The 25,562-nt window shown below is 35.7% G+C and overlaps 2 protein-coding genes across 6 annotated transcripts in view; one reads left to right on the forward strand and one right to left on the reverse strand.

The window, feature by feature from the left end:
- The window catches only part of sdk1b (sidekick cell adhesion molecule 1b), a 190,938-nt gene extending 172,101 nt beyond the window's left edge, over positions 1-18,837 (forward strand). For 2 of the 4 annotated variants that reach the window (XM_026204260.1, XM_026204262.1), the window contains 15 exons: positions 1,246-1,349; positions 1,637-1,707; positions 2,564-2,696; positions 3,628-3,684; positions 4,054-4,155; positions 5,994-6,109; positions 8,544-8,730; positions 9,632-9,769; positions 9,915-10,076; positions 12,833-12,958; positions 13,168-13,332; positions 14,035-14,172; positions 14,643-14,763; positions 16,109-16,238; positions 17,539-18,837. In XM_026204260.1, coding sequence (XP_026060045.1) covers positions 1,246-1,349; positions 1,637-1,707; positions 2,564-2,696; positions 3,628-3,684; positions 4,054-4,155; positions 5,994-6,109; positions 8,544-8,730; positions 9,632-9,769; positions 9,915-10,076; positions 12,833-12,958; positions 13,168-13,332; positions 14,035-14,172; positions 14,643-14,763; positions 16,109-16,238; positions 17,539-17,841 — 2,053 coding nt within the window. In that variant the 3' untranslated portion in view covers positions 17,842-18,837. The remainder of the gene's footprint in view (positions 1-1,245; positions 1,350-1,636; positions 1,708-2,563; positions 2,697-3,627; positions 3,685-4,053; positions 4,156-5,993; positions 6,110-8,543; positions 8,731-9,631; positions 9,770-9,914; positions 10,077-12,832; positions 12,959-13,167; positions 13,333-14,034; positions 14,173-14,642; positions 14,764-16,108; positions 16,239-17,538) is intronic. The other 2 variants (XM_026204263.1, XM_026204264.1) reach the window with 1 other exon arrangement.
- Positions 18,838-22,331: 3,494 nt separating this feature from the next.
- On the reverse strand, positions 22,332-25,400 carry LOC113044348 (small kinetochore-associated protein). 2 transcript variants are annotated; one of them, XM_026204266.1, is made up of 8 exons: positions 25,270-25,400; positions 24,803-24,910; positions 24,669-24,695; positions 24,394-24,493; positions 24,148-24,262; positions 24,013-24,074; positions 23,130-23,204; positions 22,332-22,804 (listed from the first exon to the last, which is right to left on the reverse strand). In XM_026204266.1, exons 2-8 carry the CDS (start codon positions 24,892-24,894, stop codon positions 22,673-22,675), a joined length of 603 nt encoding a protein of 200 aa, XP_026060051.1. In that variant the 5' UTR covers positions 24,895-24,910; positions 25,270-25,400; the 3' UTR covers positions 22,332-22,672. The 2 variants fall into 2 exon arrangements, with proteins under 2 accessions (XP_026060051.1, XP_026060052.1); XM_026204267.1 differs by having other exon boundaries at positions 24,803-24,906; positions 25,270-25,379.
- Positions 25,401-25,562: the final 162 nt, after the last annotated feature.

Consider the following 25,562-nt stretch of genomic DNA (forward strand, 5'->3'; position numbering starts at 1 on the left):
CATACACTGTATGCTGATTTGAGAATACAGACAATGGCTAAAATTGAATTGTGAAATTTGAATGTGAATTTCAATTTGTATTTAATGTAATTGAATTTATGTACATTACCATTATATTTGTACATTTCAAATGTTTGGAGTCTGTAGGATATTTGAAAGAAGCCTTTCACACACACCGAATTTGTTTAATCAAAAGGACAAGAAACAGATTTTTTTTTTCATCATATTTAAGAAATCATCAACTTTTATTTTATGGACCACAATGAAGGGCCACTTCATTTCCTGCTTCATTTCATTTCCGAGAGCCGTTGATTATATTCTGAATTTTCCCATACTTTATACAGCAATGTAAATGTCCCTACTGATATTAGCCTATGCAACCATTTATTTCCTGTGTAGTTTGTGTGTATATGCTGCTACAGTGCTTTGCCTCAGTTGGTCTCGATTTCTTTCTTTCTCTGTCGCACACAGATTTTCCATAATTGCATGAACTGAGTGTTTTGAACGAAGAGGATGTTTGTGTTTAAACCATCTTGATTCTCAGAGGAGTAAATGCCTCCATCTATTAAAACAGAAATGCCACTAACAGTCCTTGTCTTCAACGCCCTAATTATGAACACACACTCACATACACACACACTCGTAAACACTCACAACGACACAAGCACCCTCAGAGTCCTGATTCTCAAATCCCTAATTGCTCACTTCACACACACACACACACACACACACACACACACACACACACACACACACACATACACAGACTCAATGTTTCCCTGAAGGCCCACTTTGATGTATATTACCCACAACCCTGTGTCCCTTTCCCACGTCCCCTCAAAGTTTGCAAAGCAATAACAAATCTGTGCAGTTGACTAAAATTATATTCTTGACTAATATTATATTAATATAACTAATTATATAGTCCATATTAACTAATTACAGTATAAATGAATGGTGAGCCATTCTTAGAAACATGTAAACCTTAAGAAATATTCATAAGTTTGGTATCTGTTGAAACACTTGAGCAAGACATTGTGGGTTGAGCAGACATGTCTGCCCAACAGACTGGGATGTTCTTATGACTATATTTATAAATGCATTTGTATGATAGCTTACCTGTTGTAGCAAGAGCTTCTGTCCCTTATTTTCTCCAAAGAAGTCTAAACATGCATCTCTTGTGGTTCCTGTTGGTACTTGAGAATAATCTAGTTTGTGAGCTGAAATGCATCTCTTTTCTTGTAGGCTGAAGCCATACACTTCTTACAAATTTAAAATGATGGCCACAAATGATGTGGGAGACAGTGCCTTCAGCAAAGAAACTGAGCCAGTTACCACTCTGCAGGACGGTAATGCTAGATTCTGTGTGTTGTGCAAAGTGAATTATAATTTTTTAGAGTGCTTTTTGGATCGGAGTATTTGTGAAAGGATCCGAGTAGGTAGTAATTTTTTTTTTTTTTTCTTAGTTTTTGAAAGAACAAACGTAGAGAAAATTGTGTATAGACGAATGGTAGCTCGTCATTCTATCTACATTTTCTCACTAAAACATTTTCACAATAATGTTTATAAAATAGAAAGATAGACAAATGATTGATTGATTGATTGATTGATTGATTGTGTTTGTCTGTGTGTTTAGTGCCAGATGAAGCGCCTGTCATTTTGAGCATCAAACCTTCAACCACAACATCTGTGATTGTCCAGTGGCAGGTAAAACAAAGAGCTAATACGACTTTTTTTCAAAAACATCTTTACCAGCCCAAATTGTTTAACAGTAAACCTTGTTGCAGTGTGTTCTGGGATTGCCTTATCATCAAAACACTGTCTAAATGTTGGAAGAGTCCTCGTGTGGAGAGCACACCTGTGATGCTTACAATTCCCACTAAGTTTTAGCCAACAGCTTTAGCTTGAGTAGGTGTCACAGGAACTTTTCCTGTCTTTCCATTTAACTGAAGGTTCAGGGGTTCAAATTGTCCAACAGCGTTTAATAGCAGACTTGTGTGCAAAGTATTCAGGTGCACCTCTCAATGTTAATTATGTTTGGCAAGCAGGTTCTTAGCCTTACTCTTTACCTTCTAATTAGTTAGCAGTCGTTACACGTACCTCCTCTATCTATTCACACACATACGGATATATTTCCAAAGCTGGCCTGTTTTGACCCCATCTTAATTAACTTTGCTTATAACACTGATCACATACTAAATAAGACACGTCCATGATAGAACATGAGAGTGAGAACGCATGTTAGAGAGAGTCAGACTAAGACCAACCAGATCAGGCCTTTACTGACCTGTGGTCTCAGCTAACTTGTCCTGTGTTGATCTGTGCTATCTCTTGGGCTGACGTGCATTGTGCGGTAATTACTTTCTGTTACAGTCTCGAACTGCTAATTAGCCGGCAGCAGACAGCATACGCACTGTCTTTAACATTCTTTCATTAAGTAGCATCACAGGTCATATGCTGAAATGTCAGGTGAATATTTCCTAGCCTGAGTTAAATGGAGTAATTAAATGGCTGTTTGCTTCTTGGAGGCTGACTGAAACTCGATATGTATCTGTGTCTGCAGCCGCCTACAGAGGGAACTGTCAATGGGATTCTTGTGGGATATCGCGTCTATTACCGGGAGCTTCCACGTGAAAACAGTCCAGACGAGCCAAAGACAGCAACCAACCAATCAACAATCAGTCCGGAGTTCAGAGGTTAGTCTGTCGGGCTGTCTGATTGTCTGTAGTTCTGTCTGTTGATCTATCTATCTATGTATGTATGTATGTATGTATGTATGTATGTGTCTGTCTGTCTGTCTTTTTGTGTGTGTGTGTGTGTGTGTGTGTGTCTGTCTGTCTGTCTGTCTATCTGTCTGTCTGTTGATCTATCTATCTATCTATCTATCTATCTATCTATCTATCTATCTATCTATCTATCTATCTATCTGTCTATCTATCTGTCTATCTGTCTGTCTGTTGATCTATCTATCTATCTATCTATCTATCTATCTATCTATCTATCTATCTGTCTGTCTGTCTGTCTGTCTATCTGTCTATCTGTCTGTCTGTTGATCTATCTATCTATCTATCTATCTATCTATCTATCTATCTATCTATCTATCTATCTATCTATCTATCTATCTATCTATCTATCTATCTGTCTATCTGTCTATCTGTCTGTCTGTTGATCTATCTATCTATCTATCTATCTGTCTGTCTGTCTGTCTATCTGTCTGTCTGTTGATCTATCTATCTATCTATCTATCTATCTATCTATCTATCTATCTATCTATCTATCTATCTATCTATCTATCTATCTATCTATCTATCTATCTATCTATCTGTCCGTCTATTTTTTCATCTCCCCCCCCCTCTCTCTCTCTCTCTCTTTCACGGCTATAATTTGTGTCTATAACTGAAATTAATTAGATTGTTACTGGGTGAAATGTGTTGGTTTTCATTATGGTACCATATTGCTTATATAAATTGTTTTTTCCTGTTATAAATATATTTTGTCCATGTGGCGCTACTTTCTGTTTCAGCTGACTGTTTTGTCTTCTGTGCATATTAAACAATGTCCCTTGTGTAATTTCTCTCTCTTATTCTCTTCTCCTCTATCTCCGGGTTTAATTCACAACTCAAACAGCTAAGAGCACTTTTAAGACAGTGAGCAGCCCTTCATTAACAGAATTTGAATTAACGCGTGAGTATATTTTGATTTTATTTTAATTGCTGAGTTGTTTCGATAGTTGTAATCTTTGAAGTGTTAACCGAGTCACATTCAAGCCCGAAGGCTTTCAGACTCCCTGTTCTATCCTCTGATCTCCTCTACCTCTAGAACAAACACTTCCCCTAGTCTTTGCGCTTTGTTGCTTAGCCTCTGGTCCTGTCACGATCTGCTGTGAGGAAGGGGAAAAATGTAAATCTATTTCGTTCTCCACCTCATTTCCACATCCTTTATCTCATATCCACGTCATTCTTCCGCTGCCTAGTTTTACATTTTAGGTTTTTAGCACTTCTCTAAACTAGTACCTCAACACTCTTTGACTGCATCTTTATTGGTGTTTTTCAGAGCTCAGCAAGTACAGACGATACTCGATTGTCATGACAGCATTTAATGTTGTTGGAGAGAGTCCTTCAAGTGCACCTGTTGAGGTGTTTGTGGGAGAAGCAGGTATGTTTTTATGTCTTATTAAGATCACTGCTATGACTCAGCTTTAAAACTTGGACCACAAACTTTGGGAAACCCAAAAAGTGTTGTTGTTTCATTGTAAGTCTAATGTCTGATCATCGGACCTACTTTGTCTGGTTGGAGCACTAAGCACTTTGGTAATGTTAACGAGAAATGCATTTGCACAAAAGTGGTAATTGAATGTTATATGCAATACTTCCTCAAAGTCACACAACCTGTTTTATCTAGTTATGAACTGTATGCAAATGAAAAGTGAGACTTGAGTCGTGCAATGTAGACCAATTATCTGCACAACACATTAGACAACACACAATGGATCCTTTTGCATGATCTATTGATAATGTGTCACAGACCACTATGCAGTGCAGATCAATTTCTCCAACGATGTGCTCGATGGCATGGTGCTAAAACAATTGGTTATGTCTTAAGTGAAGGAAAAATATCCCTATATACAAGTGCTTTCCCAAATACTGTATAAAAGACTAAATCTGTATGGCTTTGTATGTAAACGTGGGTCACAGTACATGTCAAACCTAATTTGATTGGAAACTCATCTGATATGTAGATCATTAATAAAGCCTATTACCTAAGCTAATTTAAAGAATGAGCCATGTGCACAAATCTGATTAGTTTGCATATCTGACCTCTCCCAAAGATCAGAATAAGGGGCAGCACATCATTAAAAATAGCATCCCTCTGGCATGACTTTAACACATAAAGACAACAAGTCCATCTTAATGACATATCTTTCATTATAGGAGTGTCGAATGAGCTGAAATGAGAATTTGACACATACAGCCCAAAGTAACACAAACTGACGATCTCGTGAAGCAACAGAAATATGAACTATAATATATATGTGTACGTGCTTGGGGAGGAGTGTGTTTATACATTTAAAATAATTATAGTTATGTACAGAAAGTTTAATTTTATATATTACACATTTTTCTAAATAATTTATATTAATTCATAAATGATCAGTATTGTTGCTACATTAATGTATAATGAAAATGGTATAATAAATAAATAAATATTTAACTATTTTACAGGATTTCATGTTTTTATTAATTTATGCCAACCAAGGCTGCATTTATGTGATCAAAATACAGTAAATACAGTAATATTATGAAATTATTAAAATGTGAAATAGTATTTTCTATTTTAATATATTTTAAAATGTAATTTTTTCCTTTGATGGCAAATCTGAATTTTCAGCATCATTACCGCAGTCTTCAGTGTCACATGATACTTCAGAGATCATTCTGGCTGCTCATATTACTATCAATGTTTAATATTTTTGTGCAAACTATGTTACAATTTTTTTTTTTCTGAATTCATTAATGAATATAAAGTTAAAAAGAACAGCATTTATTTGAAATATATATATTTTGTAATATTATAAAAGTCTATTTTGATTAATGTATCCTTGCCGAATAAAACAAACAAAATATAATGCATAAATCACATACTCTGTTGAGTAATTTAGTGCCCACAATAGTGACTACATGAGAAAAAAAGGAGAACACCAAAAACTTATTCCTGAAAGAAAAGCTGATGTTTGACAGTTGTCCTGTTTACAGAGAATGTATATATTTTACACATTTCAGTGTGTCACTAAATAAATCACTAAACCTCTTTCCTTTTAGTCCATTGTGCCACAGAGAAACGTCATTTGACATTTGGCCTTTATATGAGACAGATAGTCTATGAAGTGAATGGTTTTCCCACTGTGGTGGACTCATCCAATCCACTGCTGACACATTCACATTTGATTTATTGCTCAATTTAAAATCATACGTTGTGTGTGTTTGTGTTCACAGCTCCTTCCGTGGCTCCTCAGAACATACAGGTGAAATCTGTGTCCTCTAGTCAGCTGGATGTAGAGTGGCAGCCTCCACCTGTCGAAACACAAAACGGAAATATTCAAGGATACAAGGTGATGATCTTTTTTTTTTTTTTTTTTGCCACATACACAAAATGTGAACTGTACAATTCACAAATATTTTAGGAAGGCGTAAGATGAACCCCAAATCCCCCCCCCCCAAAAAAAGATTAAACTTTACATAAATAGTGCATACAGCTGCAAGAAGCACATTCCTGTGTAAATGGCCATAAGACATTAGATATTAATAATTATAATTGTTTATTAATTTCTGTGTTTTAATTGTCAAATGCATATTTACACCAATACAAATGACCCATAATTCCCATGCACTAGTTGCGTTTGTACACTATGGTTTGATCATTTTAATCTCTTAAGACCCTGTGGCCTCATATAAGGACATTATATTTTAGTGAATTTCTCTGAGACTGTACATGCCACAGTTTAAGTCTGGATGTCCTGTACAGAGCACATTCAGGGCTTTTCAGAGATACCAAATGATTGGCTGTTTCACCACGACCGCTCCCTCTCCATGGTCATCTAATATGTCTGAAATTAATTTAGTGACTCTCTTACAGAAATATGATCATATTTTGTAATTATAATTTAACTCTGTCTAATTTTTTATTGTGTGTCATAAATCAACATCTCAGGAAAATGTTATGAGGTTTCAAATCTAAACATGACTTTCTGTTACGGGACAGGATGTTGATTTCATACATGTCCTCATATGAGGACACCGGGACTAAAATAATGTTTATTACACATTTTTGGAGACATGACAAATGAATAGGGAAAGAAATTATATTTTAATATTATATATCATTATAAAAATCTTGTTAATTATTACTCCCATTATTACACTTCTTTTTTATTACATGATGCCCCAAAAACACATTAATATGCAAATTAGATTTAGTTTATAGATACATTGTATATAATGAGGAAACCCCTTTATGGTCATTTGAAGAAAAGTGGTATGTTGAATCATTCTGTTATAACATAGTTGAGAATTATCTTCATACAAAGTTCGGTAAAAGGGATCTTGAAAACTAAAAATGTATTTATGATTTAAAAAATCTATTGTTTTTGCCTATGCATGTTTATTCATGTCTTTAAAGAAATTGAGTCTCCATGTCCTCTACTGAGGACATAGCATAACTTATGAATGAAATATTTTAAAAAGCTCTAAACACTGTACAGACATGAAAAAAACTATTTTTTTCTTTAAAAAAATTCTCGGGTCCTCGGAGGTTAATGCATGGATACATAATGCTCAGCTGTTTAATCAGTTGTGAGCTCTGAATTTTATGAAAAGTATTTCCAAAATCAGTCAGGCAGTCCATCTGTTTACCGGCATAAATAAACTGTCGTTCATCTGCAGTCTGTCTTCCCTTATCTCACTGTCATCTGTTGATTTCACTGCATTAGCTTGCACTCTTGTTTTCCTATTTACGCCATCTGTACATCTGTCTCTCATAGAGATTTGAACAGGAACTGGTTATGAATCCTTCTGTTCTGTCCACAAATACACAAAGTATCAAATCATGGATATACATATTTCATTCAAGTCTAGTTTTATTGTGTGTATGTGTATTTAAAGGATAAGTTTCTTAAAAATTAACATTTGGTCATCATTTCCTCACACTCATGTTGTTCCGAATTAATTTTTCTTGGAATCAGTATTCTTTCCCTTTTTTTTTTTTTTACCATGGAACACAAAAGACATTCTTACATAGACAATGCAGTAAACTTACCAAATATAGTACATATATAATAAAAATATATAACAATATACATAAAATTGGGGTCCATATTTATATTTTAAGAAATTAACTCAATCACTTAATTTAGAAGAAAACGCTTCCCCGCCATTGACAAGTTTTTGAAGTAAAATGTTGATCCAGGAAGTGGTATATGTCTGTGTAAGCTTTGGAGGTATTGATGGAGGCGATTTACTGGATTTATGTTAATATAATATTATCCAGATGTAGTTGTTTTTTAAAGTCTTTATTTTGGTGTATTGCATATTCAAATATTCATACAGCAAAATATACTGGAGTCCATCAAACTTGAGTGAAAATCATCAAAATCACTGGCAGTAAAGGAGTTAATACTTTTACTCATCAAAAAATTATTATATTGATCAGTAAACCATTATAATATCAGAAAAGATTTCTGTTCCAAATAAATGCTGTTCTTTTGAACTTTCTATTTACAAGAATATCTTGCTTAAAATATATCAGGGTGTCCACTAGAATATTAAGCAGCACAGTTTTCAAAATTGATAATAAGAAGAAATGTTTCTCAAGCAACAAATCAGCATATTAGAATGATTTCTGAATCTGGATCATGTGACACTGAAGATTGCAGTAAATAGAACTTTGCCATCACATGAATACATAACATTATAAAATATTTTACAAAAATGCATTTATTGCTTAAAATCTTCAAAATATACTGAAGTGTCATTCACTTCTTCCCTCAGATCCATTACTGGGAAAAGAGCAGGCAGAATGAGTCTGAGAAGGAGCTAGTTTTGTTTGTTCCAGATACATCTGTGCACCTGAAGAACCTGACATCCTACACCAACTACCTTGTGCAACTGTCTGCATTTAACACGGCGGGGGACGGGCCGCTCAGTGCAGCCCGTGAAGGACGCACCCTGCAGGCTGGTGAGTCCCACTGAGATCCTGTTACACTCATCCAGACGCATGAGCGCCAGCCAACCATCCGAGACGTGCTAAACATTACCAGACCATGCCATTCTCCTACTATTACTGTTTCCATTAAGGATCTAAATACGGAGGTTGTTGCTATAACCCCAGTTAAGAGTCTTAAAGCAAGATATGGCGAATAGAAACAAGTCCAAGTCTGACTAAGCCTTCGATGAAAAAATGCTGTAATGCAGATGAAACATACATACTGTAGGCTTACTTTGACCAGTTGAATTAAAAAGAATAGTTAGTTCTTCCAAAGATTCTGTCATCATTTCCTCACCCTCGTGTTGCTCCAAATTTAAGTTCTTTCTTTTTCTGAACACTTAAGAAGAAAATGTGAAAAATGTTAACCAAACAGTTGCTGGTAGCCTTTGACTTTCATAGGTTTTTTTTTTTTTCATACTATGGAAGTCAGTGGCTACCAGCAACTGCTTACTCACATTCTACAAAATATATTTTATCTTATATCTTTCTTCCGCTGTGAGGCGAGCCACCGCCGCCTGTCCTGTACCCTGCCTCCCGGCGCCCCCCAGATGCCCTTAAATGGGTGTCCGGTCACCTCACTACTGTATTTCATTGCCTTGTACCCACATGTGCAATGACAATAACATTGAATCTAATCTAATCTTCTTTCGTATTTAACAGAAGAAAGAACTCAAGTTTAGACCAACTTGAGGGTGAGGAAGTGACAGAATTTAAAATTTTGGGTTAATTATCCATTTAATGTTCAAAGTTTTGTTACATTTTTTGTATTGTAATGCCCTGACAATGGAAAGTCTAAGATGTATGACAGCTGAAGTTTTTTAAAGCACAGATATCATTCCTTCATCAATTCTCTCTGTGTTTCTCTCTGAAGCTCCTGGAGCACCCAGTCACATGGTGTTTTCGGAGGTGACAGGAAGCTCCCTGAATGTGTCATGGGGAGCTCCTCTGCTGCCCAATGGAGTGGTGGAAGGCTACAGAGTGGTCTATGAACCCACCGCACCAGTTCATGGTGAGCAGGATATAAGGAAGAGTAAGAAGAGTAAAATCATCATTTTAAATGAAATGAACAACAACAAAAAGAGTCTTGAATGAAATGTTTTTAGTTTTGAGTACATGTTTATGTTATTCAATATTCAAGTCCCTTCTTTTGACAGGTGTCAGTAAGACCGTTACAGTGGAGATCAAGGGGAACTGGCAGCGCTGGCTGAAGGTTCGTGACCTGATGAGGGGGGTGATCTATCGCTTCAAGGTCCAATCCAGAACTATTAGTTACGGTCCCGAACTGGAAGCCAATATCACCGCAGGACCAGTGGAAGGTATGCGTAAATATGAATAATAATGCGTAATAATACTTCCATAATAAATCCCACAATAATTGGGGAAGATAGAAACATCCCCTGCAGTTACAGACACCAGCGCTGGAGGCTTTCTTTGGATTAAATTAACTGTTGAATATGAACTGACTGCATTTAGCTAATGCTTTTCTAAAAAAAAAAAATTTTCTAAAACCTGGGACCTACCAGGAAGATGGCGTTTCATTATTTTAATTTTAAAATTAGTTGAAGATGGAAATTAAAATTGGGCTGTGTGAACTTCATGGTTTGATTAGTGCACTGTAATAGGAATGTGATTTCGTGTAGCCTTTGAGCAATGGTTCATTCTCAAGACACAGCGGCTTCATTGCGGTGGGACGCTGGGCCACACACAGACCGCCTTCAGTTTAAAATGTTCTTCAGATGAGATGCAGTTGATTCATGTAGGCACGGTGGACTCTGATTGGTCAGTATGGATTCATGTGATTGGCCGGAATTTTGAGCAAACAATACAGTCTCACTTGCGTATTTTCTATGGTACTGAATGTTTCATTCATATACCATGGTATTGACATGGTACTCCAGGATACGCTACCAGTCTAAAATCTGAACACATTGGGGTAAATACATATATATACATACATATGGTTTATGATTAGTCACAGGCACAGGAAAAGTAAATCAAGAAAGAAACCATTCAGTGTCTGTGTTACAGAGAACAAGTAAATCTAAACATGACATTTACAATCAGCTAGTTTATTTAAAAGGTGAAAGGATTTGTGGGAAATGAAGTGTGTTAACCGTATATACTGAATGTGAGTGTTGTCAGGTCACAGTCGCCAATAAAGAACATGTTTTGAAGAAAATATATACAGTATTGTTCAAAATAATAGCAGTACAATGTGACTAACCAGAATAATCAAGCTTTTTAGTATATTTTTTATTGCTACGTGGCAAACAAGTTACCAGTAGGTTCAGTAGATTGTCAGAAAACAAACAAGACCCAGCATTCATGATATGCACGCTCTTAAGGCTGTGCAATTGGGCAATTAGTTGAAAGGGGTGTGTTCAAAAAAATAGCAGTGTCTACCTTTGACTGTACAAACTCAAAACTATTTTGTACAAACATTTTTTTTTTTCTGGGATTTAGCAATCCTGTGAATCACTAAACTAATATTTAGTTGTATGACCACAGTTTTTTAAAAGTGCTTGACATCTGTGTGGCATGGAGTCAACCAAGTGGCACCTCTCAGCTGTTATTCCACTCCATGATTCTTTAACAACATTCCACAATTCATTCACATTTCTTGGTTTTGCTTCAGAAACAGCATTTTTGATATCACCCCACAAGTTCTCAATTGGATTAAGGTCTGGAGATTGGGCTGGCCGCTCCATAACATTAATTTTGTTGGTTTGGAACCAAGACTTTGCCCGTTTACTAGTGTGTTTTGGGTCATTGTCTTGTTGAAACAACCATTTCAAGGGCATGTCCTCTTCAGCATAGGGCAACATGACCTCTTCAAGTATTTTAACATATGCAAACTGATCCATGATCCCTGGTATGCGATAAATAGGCCCAACACCATAGTAGGAGAAACATGCCCATATCATGATGCTTGCACCTCCATGCTTCACTGTCTTCACTGTGTACTGTGGCTTGAATTCAGAGTTTGGGGGTCGTCTCACAAACTGCCTGTGGCCCTTGGACCCAAAAAAAACAATTTTACTCTCATCAGTCCACAAAATGTTCCTCCATTTCTCTTTAGGCCAGTTGATGTGTTCTTTGGCAAATTGTAACCTCTTCTGCACATGCCTTTTTTTTAACAGAGGGACTTTGCGGGGGATTCTTGAAAATAGATTAGCTTCACACAGACGTCTTCTAACTGTCACAGTACTTACAGGTAACTCCAGACTGTCTTTGATCATCCTGGAGGTGATCATTGGCTGAGCCTTTGCCATTCTGGTTATTCTTCTATCCATTTTGATGGTTGTCTTCCGTTTTCTTCCACGTCTCTCTGGTTTTGCTCTCCATTTTAAGGCATTGGAGATCATTTTAGCTGAACAGCCTATCATTTTTTGCACCTCTTTATAGGTTTTCCCCTCTCTAATCAACTTTTTAATCAAAGTACGCTGTTCTTCTGAACAATGTCTTGAACGACCCATTTTCCTCAGCTTTCAAATGCATGTTCAACAAGTGTTGGCTTCATCCTTAAATAGGGGCCACCTGATTCACACCTGTTTCTTCACAAAATTGATGACCTCAGTGATTGAATGCCACACTGCTATTTTTTTGAACACACCCCTTTCAACTAATTCAACTAATTGCCCAATTGCACAGCCTTAAGAGCGTGCATATCATGAATGCTGGGTCTCATTTGTTTTCTGAGAATCTACTGAACCTACTGGTAACTTGTTTGCCACGTAGCAATAAAATAATATACGAAAAACCTTGATTATTCTGGTTAGTCACATTGTACTGCTATTATTTTGAACAATACTGTATCCCTACAGCTTCAGTGAGACCTTTATGCAGTCTAAACCACTTCAGAACCGTCTTAAGATCCTTAGTTGCATGCAGTAGAAAGTAGTTATTCGGTTATAAAAAATTTATAATTTTCCTTCCATCAGACTCAAGTTTGAAGCGTGTACTGCAGTCTGAACTGTTATGATTGATAAAAATGGCCAGAACCATTTTAGGAGCTGCGGTTTGTGCTGTTATTGATTATTCAGAAAGGAATAATATGCCTTATATTTCATAGGCTCCCCCGGTTCGCCCTTGCAGACCTCAGTCACAAAGTCTGCATCAGCTTTGACGCTTCATTGGTCAAAGGGCGCAGAAGGGGCGGGACCTGTCACAGGATATGTCATCGAGGCTCGTCCATCAGGTAAGCAGCACTTCCTAATCCGTCTGCTGACTTCACATCTGCCCTTGACTTCCTCATTACAAGTTCTTCCTCTCGTGCACTACATGGTTAGTACTACCAGGCTTATTCTCAATTAACCTTCCTCTTTTCACTTCCACCTCTTCCATCTTTCCTCTCCTCTGTGGCTACCAATTACTCCCCCTCCTGCTTTCGAATTCCTACATTTGCAGATGAAGGATTATGGGATACGTTTGTCAAGCATCTCCCACCTGGCAGCTTCTCGTACACCATCAGTCTGGACCGCCTACGCTCAGGTGTGGCCTATGAATTCCGTGTCATCGCAGTCAATCGTTTCGGTTATGGCGATCCCAGTCAGCCTTCCACTGCAATGTCTGGTAATCTTCCTCATCATATCACACCACTGCATTATATTCAACATTGATGCGAATGACAACCCACTCGGCACACTCTACGTCTGTCCCACAGCTTGCTTTTTGTTTAGGCTACATCACATTAAATACAGTATTTACCCTGACTAATGTCAATTGCATACTATATCACAATCCATTTTTCATAATTTTGCTGTTTAGAGAATGGACATTAGTATTCCACTTCGTTTTCAAGCATCTGGGAGGCATTCTACTTCAGTGAGGATGCTTGAATTGTGGAGAACTGTAGACTCACTTTGTGGCCTCTACTGCCATCTAGTGCCACACAGCTGAACATTCACTCATCCATAAGTAAAAAAAAAAAAAAAAGTGAAGACTTGTTTGGAAATACTACTATTTTTATATATTTGGAACACATCTTTTATAGTATTAGAAATGTCTTCACTGTCATTTTTTTATCAACTGAATGCATCTTTGCTGACTTAAAATAAAAATGTATTTAAAAATATATAATGATCTCAAACTTTGAACTGTATAATATAATATAATATAATATACTGTTATATAATATACTGTTATATAATATAATATAATATAATATACTGTTATATAATATAATATAATAATACATTTTGCCCTGATGTTTAAAATGTTAACTGTAAAAGAGCATTATGTTGATTTGTAATGCAGAATTGTTGTCTGTTGCAGCTCTGTCTGAAACACCTTTCTATGAGGAGTGGTGGTTCCTGATCGTCATGGCTTTGATCAGTCTCATTTTCATTCTGATGGTTGTGTTTGGTTTGCTCCTGTTGGGACAGAACAAGAAGTACAGGAGCTGTGGAACAGGTGAGACTAAACCTAATAATGTAAATTGATAATATACATGTGTTGTATTGACACTGCTTTGAGCACTGAACATTCTGTTTTCATTTACTCACTCGCTTGTTGTTCTAAACCTGTATGAATTCGGGCTAATTTTTAAAATTGCAATAAGTAAAATAATAGATATTAAAACTATAGCGATCTATGGGATACCAAAACATGTTATAGTCATTAGGCACAAGAGGGTTTTAGACACTACAATGATGGTATTAATGTGGTATTTTGAGGTACTAAGTGTGGAATATATCAAAGTAGTTTCTGGAATCTTGCTTTTAAGATTTTAAGTATTTGTAGTTGTTCCATCTGAGACACCTGTGTAGTTATTGGGTATACATTAAAAATGTAATACTATGAATGCTAAAAAATGTAATAGCTCATAGTTAATGTAGTTCTCAGTGTCTGTTGTCATTACTTGGATGCATTTCCTCCCACAGGAAAACACATTACTACAGTAGAGGAGTCTGTAACTCTTGACAATGGCGGCTTCACGGCTCTAGAGCTGAACAGCAGACATCTGAACGTGAAGAGCTCTTTCCTAAAGAAGAATGGAACAAGGTGGGGTTTCATCTGGACTGCTATTAAAGTGCCCCTATTATGGGTTATGAAAGGTTCATATTGTGGTTTTGGGGAGTTCCCAACAACAGGCTGACATTCATGCAAAGTCAAAAAACACTTTCATTGTCTTATAATATGAATACTTTTTTTGTACCGTACTTGCTCAACTTCCCAAGCAGTTTGCTCAATTATGAATTTTTCCAAACCCCTCCTTTGTGCGATGCTAATCTGCGGTGATTGGTTTGATTGGTCTAAAGTAGCGTTTGTGAGTGCAGTGCTGCTTTGTGTACATTGTTATTGGAAAACAGGTATGTTACTGCTCTAAAAGTGGCACCTAGTGGCAAAGAATGAATGTATCATGTGTGAATATTTAAAGTAAAAACATGAAAAGACCAACAAGTGGACGGGCAATATGCTAATGTTTCATGTTGACACATGAAATGGCTTGGGATTCATTTAAAAAACGACTCATTTCAATGATTCAGAGTTGACTCTTTCTCTTGAAAGAGTGCACTATACAAAGTGCAGTTTCGGATTTAAAAATTTGCAGGATGCTTCATTCATTTATAGTTGTGATACACACCGCATGAAAGGTAATTTTCAAAAATCCATCATGGGGCACTTTAATAGTAGAAATTTTTATGTTTCACTGAATCTGAAAAATAACTTAAAATCGACAAATATCATTAAATTCAATGGAAAAAATAGACTTATCTGATATATTTAAGTGCCCCTATTATGCATTTTTGAAAATTACCTTTCATGCAGTGTGTAACACAGCTCTAAATGAATGAAAGCATCCTTCAAAGTTTTAAACCGAATCCTAAGCTGAAACATTTTCCTAAGCTGTTTAATGAAAGCTGTCAACATGAAACATTAGCATATTGACTGTCGGGATAAAAATGCTAATTCATTCTTTGCCACTAGATGATGCTTTTAGAGCAGTAAAAATAGTGGTTTCCCTGGTAAAGCTCTACACAAAGCAGGACACTGCTCACAAACGCTGTTTCGTCAGGCATCAGGCGTGATGAAATGAAAATAAGACCAATCAGACACACCGCAGTTTAGCATCACGTAAAGGAGGGGTTTGGAAAAATGAATCATTGAGCGAAATTGTTCAGCAGTCATTGAGCAAGTAAGGTGATGCATATTATAAGACAATGAAAGTGTTTTTGACCTTGCATGCATGTCATCCTGTTGCTGGGGACTCCCAAACTTAAAATATGAATCTTTTATTACCCATAATAGGGGCACTTTAAAATGTATCACCACGTACAATTCTTCCTGAAATAACCCTTCTGTGGATATGTGCGAGCAGCTTGTAAAAATGTTCTGTTCTCTCCAGATCTCCTCCACGGCCCAGTCCAGGTGGTCTGCACTACTCTGACGAAGACATCTGCAACAGCTACAACGGGGCTGTTTTAACAGAGAGCACCACGCTTACTGAGAAACCCACTGAGCTGTCAGAGTCAGAGGTGAACATACTACACCCAGAACGCATGACTACACACACACACACATAAACAACTTCCATGGGGGTACGACAGAGTTTTAGAGAAACCTTAGAGTCTATAGCATCATTACATCTTTTGAACTTCAGTCAGTAAACTCCTAATTTGCTGCTTATTATTAGTTAGTAAAGTAGTTGTTAAATACTTCAGGTATGGGGAAAGATTAAGGAATCTAAAATATGGTCATGCAGAGTGAGGCATTAATATGTGCTTTAGAAGTATTAATAAACTGCCAATATGCTAGAAATATGCATTCTAATAAGCAACTAGTTAATAGTGTGAATTGGACCTTAAAATAAAGTGTTACCAAGAACTTTATTATGTTAAACCTATTAAAATGAAAAATAAATGAGCAATTTTTGTTTATTTTTTATTTAATATAAATAATTATTTAAAATCTAGTAAAATGCCGTTATATCAAACATACCTTACATAAAAAAAGCATTGATTGCTTCCAGTATCCTCACTTGCGAGTTGCAATTGTAAATAATTAAATGTAAATGTAATATAATATTCTGAGGCTGTTTTATGCTGCACTACAAGTCAAAGATTTGGGCACACTTCACTAAAATATTTTTAATTTTTCTAATTTGAAAACCCTTGATATAAAGGCATACCTAATGCTTGAATTAGCTCTGCTTACAAATGAATTTCTTTACAAAAAGTAAAATAATGGAGTACTAATTACAAATGAAAGTAGTAAATCATTTATTATTTCAAAATAAATAATGAATAAAATAAATAAATTGAAACTGGCACATTAAACTGGATAAATGATTGTAGAATAAATTAATAAATTAATAATGCAAATAGGTTATTTTACAGAGCCCTGCACCTGATATGTAGTAAAGAAATTGTTTTATCATTGCCACGATTTAAGAATTTGTTATTTGTTCATTGGATGTGACTACAACTTATTTAAATAAAAACAGGAAACATTTAGTCAAATGCAGCCACAGTTGATCTAAAATGAGGCAATGAGTTAATAAATCATGGCCCCAGTTTAACTAAAGTGAGGGTACAAATTAATAAACCGTGGCCACAAATTAATAAGTCAATGTCTTTTCACCACTGCATGAGGCTCAGTTGCATCCCTGCTGTGGCATCTTAAAACAACATTGCATAATGCTTCATCCATGTCAGCAGGTGTCACTATAGAACCTAGGACCACTATTGTATTGGTCAGCCAACAAAAACGTACTTTGTACACCTTTAAGCACCCACATCCACACTGTAACTTTACTGTCTCCTCTTTCTCTCTCTGGTATCGACCCGTCCCGTCACCCCTCGTGTAAAGGTCAGCGACAGCGACTACGAAGACGAGCAGCCCAAGCACTCATTCGTAAATCACTACATGAGTGACCCCACCTATTACAACTCGTGGAAGCGGCAGCCCAAAGGCATGAAGACCGGAGGAGAGTACGAGGAATGTGCCATGACGGATGCAGAGGGGGGCTATTATCAGACTGTGGTGACCCAGCACAGCGTAGGGGGCGTCTACACCCCCACGGGGCAGCCCGCACCAGGAACACGCACTCCAGTGACCGGCTTTTCCTCATTTGTCTAATGAACCAATGACTTGAAAAAAACAAGGTGGCTGGATACTAGAAGTTGAGCCCTAAAACGGGACGAAACAAACTGTTGTGCTGGTTATTACGACAAAGAATGAAGTACAAGTTTCTCATTTCCCCTGAAATGTGTATTTTAGGCCTCCTCTCTTCAAGGAAGGGTGGAAAGCATCTTATTGTTAACGTGTTAATGATTTTTGGGTGGATTTTGGCAGATTAACCGTGACCCAGAAGAAGCGGAGACTTTGCACTGTGAGACTCTTTAGTAAGAGCTGGTATTAATTTTAAAGACTCAAAGACCCTCAAAGACGGATGAAGGAAATTCCTTTGTTATGATTTCCCGTTCCATAGCAACCTTCCGGGATTAATGGTGATGTGTGGGCAAACACACGCTTGAGTGATTCATTGAATCTGGCTCTGAACTCCAAAAGTCTAATTGAAGTTGAAACATCAGTGAAACTTGTACAGTGTGTGGTAGACTGGAACAACAATGTGTTTTGTGTGTGGTTTATTTTCATGTTGGGGACGGGCGGCTTCATTCTGGACATAAAGAAACACTGAAAATACTGCCTTTGCACACGTATTGCTCTCTTAAACCAAAAGAGTGATGCTTGAAGCGGGAAAAGAAAATGTGTGCTCGCAACAGACCGTTTTCTTAGGTTAGCAATACTGTATGTAAAATATACTGTATGTGTGTATATTTTTAGGATCAATTTTGTACAAAAAGGAAACGTTTTTACTGTAGAGTAGATTTGTGCCAAGTCGATGTAGTTCTAGTGATGTCCACAGCGGATCATTTCAGCAAGTCACAATCCAGTTTGTTTGACTGGCTCGCAGTGTGTGTACAATCCAGTCACCCAGAGAGATGATAAGAAATGTATGCAACATTGTCTCTCTATCCCGAATATACACCGATTTCTAATCTCCTTCAATGTTGAACAAATATTTATTTTGGTTTGAAAGAACATCAGTGCTAAATAAAATACAGGATACGAGATCTGGGCTGGTAATATGGTGATCATAAATTATAATTACATTACGATTCACATTCAGGGATTTTTAGATGGAATGAAAAGGTCTCAATTAAACTGCACCATTAACAGTCTAAAAAAGCAATATTGTATTTGACATGCTCTTAAGTTGGTAAATTATAAAGGCTCATAATTATGACATACAAAGTCTAAATTATGAGTATAATAAATCATAATAATTTTGACAAGGCCAAGATAATGAGATAATAGTTTATATTATATAAAATGACAAAATTATGAAATAAGTCAAAATATTTGAAATTATGACACAAAAAAGTCAAAATTATAAATAAAAAAAGGATTAGGATTTTGTCATCATAGTTATGGCTTCAAATTGCGACTTTTTATATAATAATCATGACCTAGTAACTCGTAATTAATATATATATATATATATATATATATATATATATATATATATATATATATATATATATATAATGACGTTTTATGTGACATTTATGAATTAGGAAAGGAGCTTAAAGACATTAGGTTGCTCTCTTTCAAGGTGGCATTCATGCTCACTTAGCTCGTAAATATGATCAATCTGACATGAACTCAACATATGGCTTAGAAACTTACTCTACGCAAGTACATGCCCGACATTCACAAAACACTCGAGGGAGTAACAGCGCCCCCTTCAGCACTGAGATTGTAACTGTATGAGCATCTGCGTGCTTCTGTAGAGTAGGTTTTTGTGCCTTCAGAGTTTCATTCTTTTCTATGCATTAATTGTCATTTAAAAAGGGAAAAAGACAAGGACATAATTCTTGCTGTGTTGAAAATCCAAATGGAAAACACGCTACATTACTTCCAAAGACAGAAAGTGCTATGCAATGTGTTAACATTTGGAATGAGCCAGAGAGAAGAATATGCACTTCAAAGCAAGTTGTAAACACTCTGAATTGCTTTAAGAAATGACTCCTGCAACTTTATTACTCACAATGATTTATATATGAGCATTATAATGCATTAAACTGGATTCCAAAATTCTAAATTTAAATATTGTCCAAAATCTGCAGCGTGCACATTGTGGTGTACAGTATTAACACAACATGGCCCTAAACTTACCCTAGTCTCAAAATGAAAGGAAAAAAAAGTTGCCCTTTAAGAATATTTATTATTATTGTTATCATAAAATGTCCTCATTATGTCTGGTTCTTTTGCACAGGAAAGTTTCACTTACATCCAAGTAAAAATCAAATTTATTATTAACAAATGACATATAATATGGTGTTCATGTTCTGCTGCCATTATTTGCAACGCAAGTTACCTGTCAGTTTATATATATATATATATATATATATATATATATATATATATATATACACAATATGTTTGTATAGACAAACATATTGTTGACTAAATAGCAAAAAGAGTCACAGTGTACGGTGTGTAAATGATGCAGATTGCAGAAATGTCATCTGTATTCAAACGTCACATTCACTGATTAAAGTGGCCGAGGTGTAGTGGCCCTAAACATATTTAGACACTTAAGATACACTTAAAAATGTATGAACATTTTCGAGTTAGATAACAGATCATCAAAACATTGACATCTGCAAACAAACACACTTTTCTCAGAATTTATTTCTTTCTTTAAAACAAGTGATGTTTTAGTTTGAATTTTCTTTAGATAATACATTGACAATAATTAAAAAAAAATTAAGTGTGGCGTAAATGTCCATTTTTTTTTATTTTATTTATTGTAGGAACACTTTATCACTGTAATTTGCTGATATCGAGGCTTCATCATTGTACAGCACTTGTTTTGATTACTATGATTAAATGGATGAGGTACATATTTCACAGAAATTCACATTATTTCAGATTATTCATTACTCATGCTCATGTTGTTCAGGAGTTTCTGTTTTTCAGATCGGATCTGTAGAACAGACTGTATGAACAGTATTTTAGACGTGATCAAATGAGGTATGTGTTGGAGATGGGTGTCATTTTTTGACGTTTGCGTTGGTTACTATAGTAATGCAGGATTCAACACATTCAGCATTGTTTCAAGTGAAGTGACTTTTTTCTATAACAAGTGGATGCAAGCTGGCAGTGTGAAGAGAACTGTCACACTGGAAATTTATCCTCTGTTGTGAACAGCAGAGTCTAGCAGTATATACTGTTTATTTACATTTACATTTATTCATTTCCAAAGCGTCTTACAATTGCTATATATGTCAGAGGTCGCACACCTCTGGAGCAACTAGGGGTTAAGTGTCTTGCTCAGGGACACATTGGTGTCTCACAGTGGATTCAAACCCGGGTCTCCCACACCACAGACGTGTGTCTTATCAACTGCGCTAACACCACTATTTGGTGTTGCTATATACATACAGTATTCATATGTATGAACTGTATATACTTAGAGAATAAAATATTATGCACACAAAGGAAAGGATTCCTCAAAAATGAAAATTAATTAAACCTCAGGCTATCCAAAATGTAAAGTTTGTTTCTTCATCAGAACAGATTGAGAAATTTCTCTGATTCCTCTGCAGTGAATGGGTGCCATCAGAATAGAGTCCAAACAGCTGATAAAAACAACACAGTAATTCACAAGTAATCCACAGCACTCCAGCCCATCAATGTCTTGTGAAGTTAACAAATCCATCAAAGTGTTTTTATTTAAAACCATTGCTTCTGGCCAAAATACAAGTCCTTAATCCATAATAGCACTTCTAGGGTAATAATGCTTCCTCCTCCTGCTATCACATCAAAATCCATATATAAACATATTTTTGAACTTTTTTTTGCATGTAAACAGTGTTTGATCTGTTCAGATTTCCCTTCTGATTTGGACTAGATGACTTTTTCACTGGAGAAAGCTATTTTATGGAAACAGGACTTTTTAGCCAAAAGCAATGTCTTGATGGATTTGCATCTTTTAAACATGCAGCATTTTGCTTTCCAAGATGTTAACTGATGGACTGGAGTTGTGTGGATTGCTAGTGAATTATTGTGATTATTCAGCTGTTTGAACTCATTCTGACGGCACCCATTCACTGCAGAGGATCTACTGGTGAGCAAGTGATGAAATGCTACATTTCTCAATATTTGTTCTGTTGAAGAACTCATCTACAACTTGGATGGCCTGAGAGTGAATACATTTTCAGCAAATGTTCATTTTAGGCTGAACTATTCCTTTACCTGGTTCAGGACCATTTCATTTGAATGCCAATGAATTCAATTCAGTCTTGATGTGCTCTGTGAAAAATGCATCATAAGGAAAAAGTGACTGAATGAAGAAAGATACGTTTTATTTTCCATAAAATGGCTTTTCTTCCCTCAAAACATCATGGTTTGAGTCTCCATGTCAAATGGGACAATGCTTATTAAGCATACTCAGTTTAACTTTAGAAATATTAAACTATTACTTTTAATTGGCATCGTTTTGTCTCAGATACTATGATGGAAGTAGATGACATGGTACAATGTAAAAGAGAGGATAGTCTCTTGTTAAAGCCAGTTTAATATTTAATAAAGTTTAAGGTCATGTTTGCAAAAATAATTAAAATGAAAACAATATACAGTAAGCATCATTTAACAAGTGCCTTGCCGTTCTAGAGGTACATGAAAATTGTTTATACTAATATCTTAACTTATAAGAAGACAAAACAGGAATCATTCTGATCATAAAGCATTCTTAAAAATGGTATGAGCTGTATGTTCCTGTAAATGCAACGGTGTGTTACACTTTTGCCCAAATGCTTCTCATTCTCAGACTGACAGGTCTCCGAACAACTCCATACGGCACTGCAGTATTTATGCCCAGTAAAAGAGTTTCTTTCATTTATTCCATCAAGAGTCTCTCCGCCTCCCCCAGCTCTCTCTCCATTTCCTCCACGTCCAAAGTGAACAATGCCCTCTCCTGCTGGAGCTTTTCATGTGCTTCCGTCAGGTCCCTCATGATGTTCTCCACTTCCTACAAGCATTCACAGAGGAGCAAACAGAGACTGACAGAGTCCTCACTGAACCCGTTTTAGGTCATGCCAGATTCCAGTAGTTTTGGAGAGGCACACTCAATAACATTTAGAAGGATTAGAACATTTCAAATGAATATTTTATCAGCTGTGGACCTGGCATTAGGATTAATTATACAGCCTCTAGCCCAGCAGAGCAGAATGTGTGTAATTTCATCCTCATATAAATCAGTCTTAGTGAAACATTTGTATTAATGTCTGGTCAGTGCCGCAGGACATTCAAATCAGGATAAATAACCCAGTATTTTTGAATATTAAAAAACTCACCAGTAAATTTGCTGCATGCTCTTGTGCCGTCTCACCAAACAGTTTCAGCTCATTTAGGAGATTTTTAGAAACCGTCTACCATTGGAAGAAACAAAATAAATAATTAATTGAGAGTTGATTTCCCATAGCCTAGGTTTAACATTAGTCCTTCACTAAACAACATTGTCAGGATGGATTCTCCATGTAAAACATGCTATAGACAAGAATTAGGCTTCGTTTGGGTTTCAGAATGCATTCTTATATCATCTTCAACACAGTAACACAAAAGTAATCAGACCATAAAAGCACTTGGTAAGTTGGTGTGACAGCACTACAGATGACGGTCCAATATTGATTCAATCCCTATTATATGTCCCTGCAGTGACCATGGGTCCATTTATTAGCATCTCATGTTTCCAAGAATCAAAGAATTTTAAGAAAAATTATTGCTATTGTTTCCTTTTTTATCGACTTGTTTAGACACTATTATACAGGCTTTACACATTCACAGTCTCCAATATATATATATATAGGTATATATATATATATATATATATATATATATATATATATATATATATATATATATATATATATATATATATATATAGGTATATATATATATATATATATATATATATATATATAGGTATATATATATATATATATATATATATAGGTATATATATATATATATATATATATATATATATAGGTATATATATATATATATATATATAGGTATATATATATATATATATATATATATAGGTATATATATATATAGGTATATATATATATATATATATATATATATATGTGTGTGCATGTGTGTGGCATATAACATGTATTTTTATTTAAAAAGTTATTTATATTATATAAACCAAAAAAAAAAAATAGTTACCATAACTTCTTTCCTTTGTTCTTCCTTCTGTTGAGCTGTCTGGCCCAACCTTTCCCCTGAAACTGAATTTGAGGTGGTTTAGACTACAACAACGTCTTCATGCATCAATCCAACAGAGTTCAAATAAATCATTACCTGGGTCGAGGCTTTCTGCAACAAGGAGGACATGACAGTCTCGCAGCTGTTTTTGAATGTCTTGATTTTCTCCTTGGAGGTCTGTGTACCGCTGCTCCAGGTCAGTCACAGTTCCCTTAAGAAACATCAGAAACATACATCTATTTGACTCTACTGACTACAACAACTGTTCTAAAATATCAGCGTGCACCATCAAACAATTACTGTATTTGAGTAAAACACTAGATCAACGATTAGTGTAATAACCTTCATCTCCTCAAGCTGTCTCAGCAGGTCTTCGTTTGTTGAAGTCAGGACTCTATTCTGCTCCCTTATGTCATTCTGTGGGCCATATCTTGTAGATGGCCTGAGGAAATCAAATTAGTATGCATTAATATTTTCAAACAGACTAGACTCCTACAGACAACACTCTTGCAGGACACGAGTCTGGTGACCCCTGGACTAAACAGCAGTATTATATGAACATAACTACATTTTAATTTAATCATATTAAATAATTTCACACATAAGTGGGTACTTACACTTTCAGAGATCTGTACTGATTCTTCCTAAAACAAACAAACAAACATAAAACATATTATATAACTTGCATATTTAAAAAAATGCCATTTACAGTGAAGAGAATATTTGCATAACTTTTAACAAATATACCCACTTATTTTCTGTGTCGTTCTTGACTTGTGCTGCTCTGGATGTCATACTGGGCTGTGCAGGAATCGCTGTGTCTTTTATTTGAACTCTCTTCATGTCTGAATGCAGCTGTCTGGGCAAACAATCACATTTACTATGATGATATTTAAGCAAAATACTGATGGCGCAGATGGGAGACGATTAGATAATAAAACATTGTCTGAATTTCATTACCACAAAGAACGTAAATAATGTCAATAAATGATGTTCCGTTGATCATAGAATTGTATATATGTACAATACAAAAGTACAAGATCGCATCATGTTCATCTCATACTTCGCTTATGTGTCTCGTCAAGTCAACTGCCCATTTTTCTATCCATAAATGCCATGCGATTTTTTTTTTACTAAAAGACCTCACATTGTCAATCAACGGTAACAGAAATTATTATTATTATTATAAAATAAGGTTTGATTGTAAAATAAACTTACCACACCAAGCTAACGCGGATCACTAGAGCAATGTTTTAAAAGTCCCGATTTACTTCAGCGCGACGAATTTTCAAAATAAATAACGTCACTTCCGCCTCCTTTGCAAATCCAGACCAGTGTTTTACACTGAAATTTGTATTTAACGTTAGAACTTAATGTCTTTATACAAAACAAATATATATTGTTGTAAGATTCATAAATCGATAATATATCCAACTAAAGCTCGATAAAACGGTCGTTTGATATATTTTATGTTAATAATTAATTCTCCGCTCCACTAGAAGGCGCGAGAG

Source organism: Carassius auratus, chromosome 26, assembly GCF_003368295.1.
Source record: "Carassius auratus strain Wakin chromosome 26, ASM336829v1, whole genome shotgun sequence".
In the NCBI taxonomy this organism is placed as follows: Eukaryota; Metazoa; Chordata; class Actinopteri; order Cypriniformes; family Cyprinidae; genus Carassius; species Carassius auratus.